The sequence below is a fragment of the Chiloscyllium plagiosum genome, chromosome 27, assembly GCF_004010195.1.
Source record: "Chiloscyllium plagiosum isolate BGI_BamShark_2017 chromosome 27, ASM401019v2, whole genome shotgun sequence".
Taxonomy (NCBI): Eukaryota; Metazoa; Chordata; class Chondrichthyes; order Orectolobiformes; family Hemiscylliidae; genus Chiloscyllium; species Chiloscyllium plagiosum.
This window is the reverse complement of record NC_057736.1, coordinates 1,875,843-1,886,782: the sequence shown is the minus strand read 5'-3', so window position 1 is coordinate 1,886,782 and position 10,940 is coordinate 1,875,843. Positions and strand designations below refer to the sequence as shown.

General features: G+C 42.1%; 1 protein-coding gene across 1 annotated transcript in view; it reads left to right on the top strand.

Moving 5' to 3' along the window:
- Positions 1-10,940, top strand: part of LOC122563473 (digestive cysteine proteinase 2-like) — a 46,099-nt gene that overhangs the window by 33,042 nt on the left and 2,117 nt on the right. The window contains exons 8-10 of the mRNA XM_043717226.1: positions 789-880; positions 3,700-3,861; positions 9,405-9,594. Coding sequence (XP_043573161.1) covers positions 789-880; positions 3,700-3,861; positions 9,405-9,594 — 444 coding nt within the window. The remainder of the gene's footprint in view (positions 1-788; positions 881-3,699; positions 3,862-9,404; positions 9,595-10,940) is intronic.

Genomic DNA, 10,940 nt, shown 5'->3' with positions numbered 1-10,940 from the left:
GATGGGAGAGGTGTTAGGTGTGATGGAGGAGTGGACTAGGTTGTCCTGGAGGGAACGATCTCTGCAGAATGCAGACAGGGGGAAGGAAGGGAAGATGTGTTTAGTGGTGGTATTGTGTTGGAGTTGGCGAAAATGGTGGAGGATTATTCTTTGCATGTGAAGGCTGGTGGGGTGAAAGGTGAGAACAAGAGGGACCCTATCCTTGTTCTGGGAGTGGAGGGAGGGTTGTGGCGCAGGAGATGGACCGCACGCTGTCGAGAGCCCTGTCAACAACTGTAGGTGAGAAGCCAAGGTTAGAGAAGAAGGAGCACATATTAAGAGCACCATTTTGGAAAGTGGCCTCATCGGAACAAATGCAGCGGAGGCGAAGGAACTGAGAGAAAGGGATAGAGTCCTTACAGGACGTAGGGTGAGAAGAGCCGTGGTCCAGATAGCTGTGGGAGTCAGTGGGCCTGTAATGGATATTAGTGGATAGACTATAGCCGGAAATGGAGACAGAAAGGTCAAGGAAAGGAAGGCAAGTGTCGGAGATGGACCAGGTGAAGGTGATGGAGGGATGGAAACTGGAAGCGAAGTTTATGAATTTTTCCACGTCAGGACGAGAGCATGAAGCTTTGACAAAGGGTCAACTAGATTCGAAACGTCAGCTCTTTTCCCTCCTTACAGATGCTGCCAGACCTGCTGAGATTTTCCAGCATTTTCTCCTATGGCTTATGTCTATTTTAAATGACCAAACATATTTGAAGAAATGTTCATGGATCTTAATTTAAACCCTTTGTGTATTGCAGGAGCTGTGACCCCTGTCAAAGATCAGGCTGTTTGTGGCTCCTGTTGGAGCTTTGCAGCTACTGGTGCTATAGAAGGAGCACTTTATCTCAAGGTGAGTAGTGTGTTTCTGAAACGATTGCTAATGCAGCTGTCTGGATGTGCATTTAAGCGTGTTTTATAACAATGCAAAGCTCTGAACATGAGTGCAGTGACATTCAATAGTGCAGAGTGGGGATAACACAGATACAAACCTTGCTCTGTTTAATTCCCGACTTCAGGAAAATCAGGTGGGGATTCACAGGTGTGTCTCTGGCCACAGCACTGCAACGTAAGCACGCAAATAAATCCTGGGCGATTCATACAATCTCCTACTTCCAGTCTGAACAGGAATCAGTAACAAACTAAGAACAAGCTGTGTGTCTGCCTTACACTCCTCCAGCCCCAGTGCCCAATATCAGGGCAGATCAATGAACAATAAAAGACCATTAGACGTAGGACTCGAATTAGGCCATTCAGCCCATCAAGTCTACTCTGGCATTCAATGTGAAATGGCTGATCTGATAATCCTCAGCTCCACTTTGTTGCCTTTTCCCCAATAACCCTAGATTCCCTTACTCACCAAATACTTTAGCCTTGAGTGTACTTATTGACCTAGCTTCGACAGCCCTCTACAGTGAAGAATTCCATAGATTCACTTCCCTCTGAGAGAAGAAATTCTAGCTCATCTCTGTCATAATTGGGCAACTAATCTAGTCTAATCTAAAAACTCCTTGCTCTGAGATGACGTCCTCTGGTCCTAGACTCTCCCACAAGGAGTCACATGCTCTCTGCATTGCCCCTGTCAAGCCTCCTAAGAATCTTGTATGTTTCAGTAGGGTTTCCTCTCATTCTTTTAAACACCAGTAAGTATAGGCCCAAGCTAATCATAGAGTCATAAAGATGTGCAGCATGGAAACAGACCCTTCAGTCCAACTTTTCTATGCCGACCAGATATTCAAAATAAATCTAGTCCCATTTTCCAGCACTTAGCCCATATCCCTCTAAATCCTTCCTATTCATGTACCCATTCAGATGCCTTTTAAATGCTGTAGTTGTACCAAGCTCCACCACTTCCTCTGGCAGCTCATTCCATACACGTACCACCCTCTGTGTGAAAAAATTGTCCCTTCGGTCTCTTTTATATCTTTTCCCTCTCACCCTAAACCTATGCCCTCTAGTTCTGGACTCCCCCACCCCGGGGAAAATACTTTGTCTATTTATCCTATCCATGCCCCTCATGATTATCTTCATAAGAAAATCCAAGGCAGTGAACCATTGAATGCCAGGATATCTTTCCTTACACAAGGGAACCAAAATTGATCACAGTATTCCAGCTAGAGTCCGAGTAGTGCTTTGTATAACTTTAACAAGACTTCCCTACTTTTATATTGCATTCCCTTTGAAATATAGGCCAACATTTTTTTTTTCCCTCTTTATTATCCACTCAACTTAATGCTAAACATTTCAGATTCATGCACCATGAATCTCAAATTCCTTGTGCTGCAAGTGTCTCTCCATTTAAAGGTGAAACATACTCAGAATAAGCTTTTTAAAAACTTTTGGATTCCACATCATTTTTGACAATGAACAATATCGGTGAAAGTAAACGTGTTCTTACTGTTGATGGCTGCCTGGAGTAACCAAACACCTTCAAAGTTGAATGAAAGGTAAACTTGTTGAAAGGGAATTGGATTAGCAGCTGAAGAGAAACAATTTGCGTGGTACCAGGGAAGCATGTGACAATTGCACTAGCTGAGTTGCTCAAGACGAGAGCTAGCAAAGATTTGACAGGCTGAATTGCCTGCTTCTGTGCTGTGCCCAAGCTATACTTCAATGAAAACTACAATTAAAATCTGAAATTAAACCGAAAAAGCTGAATTGAAAACCTCTCATCAACTGAAGCGAAAAGAGGCAGGTTAGTAATTTAACTGTCGCATTGTTCAGAAGCTATTAATCAGCTCTGTTTGATGTGTATACCCTGTTTTAGTGAAACTATTAAAAAGTTCATTGCCACAGTCATAGAAACAAAAGCTGTTAGCGCCATCAAAGTTGCTGAGACCACTGACCTTTACCTCTCAGTTAAAAGACAAAACCTTCAAGTCAATTTTGAGCTGCTTGACTTCACCTTTCATTCGAACTGGTGATTTTATAATTCTCAAATTAACAGGAGAACAAAGAAATGTTTCTGAACTACCTCTTCTAGTGCAGAGACAGAAGATGTAAATGAATATGTACTGTACTGTATGAAAATCAAACATTAATTCTGGTTGAGAGTGCACTAATTTAGTAGCAGTGTCAATACTTCAGTTTTGCTAAAGTTGATATTGGAATAAAGTAAGAACAGAAAGTGCTGGAAAAACTCAGCAGATCCAGCAGCATCTTTGGAGAGAGAAACAGAGTGAAATAACTCCACAAAGACCTGTCACCAAGTCACCCTTTATTTACACGTGTATTGTTCATGACACTGATCCTGCCATCTCGGAGCTCAGGCTCCGAGAGTGAACAGAACTCTGACACCCCTATTCATGTCTGTTAGCCAGGACTCCCTGATTGGACCAGATTAATGGTCCCAATGAAGGAACTCATATTCTATGAGGTTTACCTGCTTGACGTTATTCCACTCACTACACAAAGTTAACTTTTCAAGCCTGATATGACTGTTCTTTGGAAGAAATTCAAAACAATATCTGTTTTTCTCCCCACAGATGTTGCCAGACCTGCTGAGTTTCCCGAGTATTTTCTATTTGTAATTCAGATCTCCAGCATCTGCAGAAATTTGCTTTTATTTCACTGGAACAGAGAGTTTAATTCATGTTTCCAAGATGAAACAGTTTGAAGGAACAGCCCCATCACCGTGATTTCTGTACTAAGTTCACTTGCTTTTCATCTCAGACAGGAAACTTAGTTCCTCTTTCCCAGCAAATGTTGATGGATTGTACCTGGGGCTTTGGAAATCATGGGTGTGATGGTGGATTGGAATGGCAGACATTTGAATGGATCATGAAACATGGTGGAATCGCTGATGCAGAATCGTACGGCTCTTACATGGGACAGGTCTGTACTGAGGGTTTTTCCCATTAATTGGTTGTTCCCTTTCATTATGCATTGTTCAGCTGAAAAAGTCCTGAGCAAAGTGTATTTGGTAAGAGATGTCAGCATCACCTTCTATGGCATCCAGACGTAGCGGAGAGATTATCCTAAATTTATCCTCTAAGTAACTAAAATATTTTGTTGTACAAGACCTATGGGGCAACTTTTTCACACAGAGGGTGGTGTGTGTATGGAATGAGCTGCCAGAGGAAGTGGTGGAGGCTGGTAGAATTGCAACATTTAAAAGGCATCTGGATGGGTATATCAATAGGAATGATTCAGAGAGATATGGGCTGGGTGCTGGCACGTGGGATTACATTGGGTTGGGATATCTGGTCGGCATGGACGAGTTGGATTGAAGGGTCTGTTTCTGTGCTGTACATCTCTATGACTCTATGACCTAGCTGGACTTTTTCCAGCTTGTGCCACCCATGGGTTGGGATATCTGGTCGGCATGGACGAGTTGGATTGAAGGGTCTGTTTCTGTGCTGTACATCTCTATGACCTAGCTGGACTTTTTCCAGCTTGTGCCACCCAAGCCCCACCCTATCCATATCACCCTCGTTGCCATCTCCTCCAGGGCCTCTGCCTCATGCTCGTGCTCTGAACATTTCATTCTTATCTGTCTCTTGATCCACTTTTACTACCTTTCTGGTCTACCATCTTCCTCATCTACACCCCCCCCCCCCACAACTCAACACCATCTCAAATTCTTCAATAAGAACATCCTCCCCTCAAGCTTTTAATCTTCATCTCAACTCCTGTCACCTGTTAATTCATCATCCCTATGTCCTCACTTTGCCAGTTCCACCATAAAAATAATCTCTGACTCAATTTCACAGAGCTGGGCATTACTAACTTCTGCAACCTCACCACTTTCATGGTCCTAATCACAAACAAGACTAGATTTGCTCCTATTTCTCACTCTCTACATCCCTCTACTCCTTCTTAAATCTAATTTCTATTTCAGCCACCCCTTGACAGGAAAGATAATCCTCATGTTGCTTGCAACTACTTTGTCAAAGATTCAATTGTCTAACCTTTGTCCTGCATTAACCATGATAACTCTGCAATTTATCTTCTGCACTAATCTCTTATCTCTACCTTCTCATGCCTTTGTCTCCAGACAGCTGTTTGCCACCTCACAATAATACCTTTATATTAAAGTCTTTAATGTAGTCAATTATTTAATGGTGCTTCATAGGAGTTTAGTCAGATGCAAAGTTGATAGAGACAAGAGGAGACTTCAGATGGTTTTAATGCAAAAGGTTTTAAAACATTCTTAAAAATCTGTTTGTAGTTCAGACTAAGCTAAGGGGCTGTCAATGTGTATATCACTTGGACTTCTCAAGTAATAACATTGGAGGAAGTAAAACGTTGGGGACAGTGGATGTTTCCTTTCAAGATGACAGGCAAAAAGAAGGGACTGCATCAGGCAGCAGGCTGAATATAGTTTACTGGCACATTGGTACAAAGTTTTCATCACCTACAGTAACAAGAATCTGGTTAGATTACTGAAGTTTATTATGTGGATAGCTGAGTGCAATACGTGACGGAATGCCCTGAAAATTGTGAGAAAGATTTGTGAAAAGACATTAGCAAAAATGAAAGTGAAAAAATGTGCATGCTGAAAATTGGAAATAAAAAGGAAGCGCTGGAGAAACAGAGTTAACATTGCAAGGCAATAACATTACATCAGTGAGAAAAACACAGATATGTTGCTCCAAGTGTTTGAAGTAAATTAATTATTTTCATGGCATAGTCCTGCAAATCTCATAGGATAAATAACCAAGGTCTTTTCCCCAGGTGGGGCACCAGAACTAGAAGGCATAGGTTTAGGGTAAGAGGTTAATGATTTAAAAGGGCCCTAACGGGCAACATGCAGAGGGTGATGTATGGAATGAGCTGCAATGGAAGTGGTGGAGCCTGGTACAATTACAACATTTAAAAGGCATTTGGATGGGTAAATGAATAGGAAGGGTTTAGAGGGATATGGGCCAAGTGCTGGCAAATGGGACGAGATTACTTTAGGATATCTGGTGAGCATGGACAAGTTGGACTGAAGGGTCTGTTTCCATGCTGTACATCTATATGATTCTAATTAAACCTTCTCGCTTCACAAATACTGCCAGATTGAGTGTGGGATGCAGCTTTTAGATTTTGGGTACAATAGTATTTTTGCTTTCCTATAAGATGCTTTCTCTGACAGCACCTTTCCAGGCTGTAAAGTTCACATCTCTTCACCCTTAATTCACAAACTGGAACCTATACAATAGGAGTCAGCTTTTGGGAATTCTAGTGTTTGAAAACTTCACTTGTTTTTTTCAGTGAGTTTTAATCAGGGTATTTATAGCCCTATGGCCTATTCATGCATCTAGATAGTTTTAATCAACTTGATCAGACATAACATGACACATACCTGAGGCAAATGGGACTTCAGCCCAAACTATCTGGCCCAGAGGTAGGAACACTATCACTGCGTCACAAGAGTCTTATAGAGAGCAGCCTCTCCCTATCAACGAACTGAAGCTCTGCCTTCCATATGCTAGCTAAGGACACTAACCATGATACCAACAAGCAGCTTTCTCTTCACCTCTAATCTGTAGCCATTGTGTTGAACCTCAAAGCAAATTTCTTGTTCATGCCTAACAGCTATCAAGTCATAGAGTCATAAAGATGTACAGCACGGAAGCAGAGTCTTCGGTCCAACCCGTCCATACCGACCAGATATCCCAACTCAATCTAATCCCACCTGCCAGCACCCAGCCCATATCCCTCCAAACACTTCCTATTCAAATACCCATCCAAATACCCATTCAAATACCCAGCCTTTTAAATGCTGGAATTGTATTAGCCTCCACCACTTCCTCTGGCAGCTCATTCCATACATGTACCACCCTCTGTATGAAAAGATGCCCCTTAGATCTCTTTTATATCTTTCCCCTCTCACCCTAAACCTATGCCCTCTAGTTCTGGACTCCCCGATCCCAGGGAAAAGACTTTGTCTGTTTACCCTATCCATGCCCCTCATAATTTTGTAAACCACTATAAGGTCACCCCTCAGTCTCCGACGTTCCAGGGAAAACAGCCCCAGCCTGTTCAACCTCTACCTATAGCTCAAATCCTCCAACCCTGGCAATATCCTTGTAAATCTTTTCTGAACCCTTTCAAGTTTCACAATGTCTTTCCAATAGGAAGTAGACCAGAATTGCACGCAATACTCCAACAGTGGTCTAACCAATGTCCTGTACGGCCACAACATGACCTCCCAACTCCTGTATTCAATACTCTGACCAATAAAGGAAAACATACCAAATGCCTTATTCACTATCCTATCTGGAGGAGAAAGTGAGGTCTGCAGATGCTGGAGATCAGAGCTGAAAATGTGTTGCTGGAGAAGCGCAGCAGGTCAGGCAGCATCCAGGGAACAGGAGAATCGACGTTTCGGGCATAAGATTCCTGAAGAAGGGCTTATGCCTGAAACGTCGATTCTCCTGTTCCCTGGATGCTGGGTAGGGGAAATGAGGAAACTGGTGAAATCCGTGTTCATCCCTTGTGGTTGGAGGGTTCCTAGGCGGAAGATGAGGTGCTCTTCCTCCAACCGTCGTGTTGTTGTGGTCTGGCGATGGAGGAGTCCAAAGACCTGCATATCCTTGGTGGAGTGGGAGGGGGAGTTGAAGTGTTGAGCCACAGGGTGGTTGGGTTGGTTGGTCCAGGTGTCCCAGAGGTATTCTCTGAAACGCTCCGCAAGTGGGCGGCCTGTCTCACTATCCTATCTACCTGCAATTCCACTTTCAAGGAGCTATGAACCTGCACTCCGAGGTCTCTTTGTTCAGCAACACTCCCTAGGACCTTACCATTAAGTGTATAAGTCCTGCTCAGATTTGCTTTCCCAAAATGTAGCACCTTAAATTTATCTGAATTAAACTGCATCTGCCACTTCTCAGCCCATTGGTCCATCTGATCAAGATCCTGTTGTAATCTGAGGTAACCTTCTTCACTGTCCACTAAACCTCCAATTTTGGTGTCATCTGCAAACTTACTAACTGTACCTCTTCTGCTCACATCCAAATCATTTATATAAATGACAAAAAGTAGTGGACCAGCAGCAAAAAAATCAGAACGGTGTGTTGCTTTTCTGGTGCCAGGATCAAGGATGTCCCAGGAAAGGTGCAGAATATTTTCAATGGGGATAGGGGCCAGAGGAGGTCATTGTAAACATTGGAACCAATGACATAGGAAGGGAAAAGGTTGAGATTCTGAAGGGAGATTGCAGAGAGTTAGGCAGGGATTTAAAAAGGGGCTCCTTGAGAGTAGTAATATCTGGATTACTCTCAGTGCTATGAGCTAGTGAGGGCAGGAATAGGAGGATAGAGCAGATGAATGCATGGCTGAGGAGCTGGTGTATGGGAGAAGGATTCACATTTTTGGATCATTGTAATCTCTTTTGGGGTAAAAGTGACCTGTACAAGAAGTTAATTAACATTCTTATTATTCAATTAATCGCTTACTTCTGTTCTCTGCCAAAGCCCACCTTGCAATTTCCTTTGTTCTTTCATGTATTTATCAATTCTTGCACCATCTTTCTCTGCTGTTCAGGCAGCATGGTTCTATCAGAACAATTCATTGCACAAAAGCAATGGCACGAGTTGTCAATTCTTCAAATAAATCAAGGATATTGAACATGCTGTCTCTAGTTACTATTTACCAGTTGTGTATGTCTGTTTCCTAGGGACATTGAACAATATAACATAATATTTCAAGCCTGTCACAGACTAAGTCATTGAATTATTCAGTTTTTGTCGAAGTCTGTAATTTGTCAGTGAGCAGAGGATTTGAAGGAAGTGTCATATTCATTTTCAGCCTAATCTAACTCATAAGTGTATTTTTCTTCACAAACGGCCCTCGCTGTTAGATTTTGTCATTTCAACCACTCAATGCAATAATATAATTCTTCCTTTGGTGAATCAGCTAGTTCCATTCTCAGCTTTGCTGTTTTAAAGGATAGAGTGTGGAACAATTGACAACATTTCATACTTTGTTGGGAGGGAAAGGAAAAGGATTTTACTCATGTACACACCAACTGTGAACATTTTGCAGGCTTGACTCATTACAATCTTTAACAGTGAGCTAATCCTCCACCACCCTTGAATTCTCCATTGTAAATGATCTCTTTTGTATTGGGGAAATTCACCCAATCTTCTCACATGAACCGGGCTTGCAACAGAACATTCTTAATCAAATCAAAAAAGGGACTGCTTCTATGTAACCCCATTACTTTGCTTCATCAACTATTGTAGCTACCTGACGAAGGAGCAGTGCTCCAAAAGCTTGTACTTTCAAATAAACCTGTTGGACTGTAACCTGGTGTTGTATAATTTTTAACTATGTAAAGTCAGATAGTGAATGCAGATTATTTTTAGTCGTGATTTCAGTTTTATTTCTCTGGTTCCCTCTCATATTTTGATGTGTTATTTATTTATTTTTGATATGTTGATTATTCCTAGAATGGATTCTGCCACTATAATCAATCCATACTTACAGCCAAGCTGAAGAGTTACACCAGGGTCACTTCAGGAGACACAGCAGCATTAAAAATGGCCATCTTTAAAAATGGCCCAGTTGCTGTTGGGATTGATGTTGAATCTAAATCCTTTCTGTTTTACAGCAATGGGGTCTATTATGAGCCAAATTGTGGTGAGTCTTCTAATGTCCATAATGTGCTAATGATAGGAAATATAATCGAATTTTCTTTACAATAAACTTCAATGGTCAAATAAATATAACCCCTATTATTTGAATATAGTTAACCATTGCTGCAATGAATGTCCCTGCAGTAATCATAGCAATTAGCTTGGGCGGCACGGTGGCACAGTGGTTAGCACTGCTGCCTCACAGCGCCAGAGACCTGGGTTCAATTCCCGCCTCAGGTGTGTGGTGTTTGCACATTCTCCCTGTGTCTGCGTGGGTTTCCTCCGGGTGCTCCGGTTTCCTCCCACAGTCCAAAGATGTGCAGGTTAGGTGAATTGGCCATGCTAAATTGCCCATAGTGTTAGGTGCAGGGGTATATGTAGGGGAATGGGTCTGGGTGGGTGCGCTTCGGCGGGTCGGTGTGGACTTGTTGGGCCGAAGGGCCTGTTTCCATACTGTAAGTAATCTAATCTAATCTAATCTAATCAATTACAGAAAATAGCTCTAAACAGCTGCCAGGTAATCAAAAAACATTATATCTTTGGGGCTACTGCTTGAAATGTTTGATTCAGAAAAATAGCAAACATCATTTCAAATGGGAGTAGTATATATTGGGGGCAATAGAAACAAAAATTGCTGGAAAATCTCAGCAGATCTGGCAGCATCTGTGGAGAGAAAGCAGAGTTAACATTTCTGGTCTAATGACACTTGTTCAGAGCTCTGAAGTTAAACTCTCAGTTCTGAAGAAGGGTCACTGGACCCAAAACGTTAACTTTGATTTCTCTCCACAGATGCTGTCAGACCTGCTGAGATTTTCCAGCAATTTCTGCTCTTGTTTCTGATTTCCAGCATCCACAGTTCTTTCAGCTTTTTAGCATGAAATAGTAATTTGAATAGCTCTGGTAGCTGGAAAGTTGGGTGATATCAGCTGTGTGGGTTCAATTCCTACACCAGCTGGTGTTACCATGCAGGTCTTGCCTTCTCAACCTCTCGCCTAACGTGAGATTATAGTGACCATCAGGTTCAACCACCAGTCATCTGTTCTATGGATCAGAGGGACTGTGGTGACTTTGCTTTTAATAGAATGCAATATTAATTCTTAAATAGACAAATAATTATTCAAAAAATGAAATATTAATATTTAAATATGCTAATATTAAATAAGCAATGATTAGCGTAATGCTCGCGTTACTGAGCTAGTTCAAAGTTTGTGAGAAGATTTGTAGCTCGGGTGCTCGTTGCTGTGGTTCTGTTCGCCGAGCTGGAAGTTTTTGTTGCAAACGTTTCGTCCCTTGTCTAGGTGACATCCTCAGTGCTTGGGAGCCTCCTGTGAAGCGCTTCTGTGGTGTTTC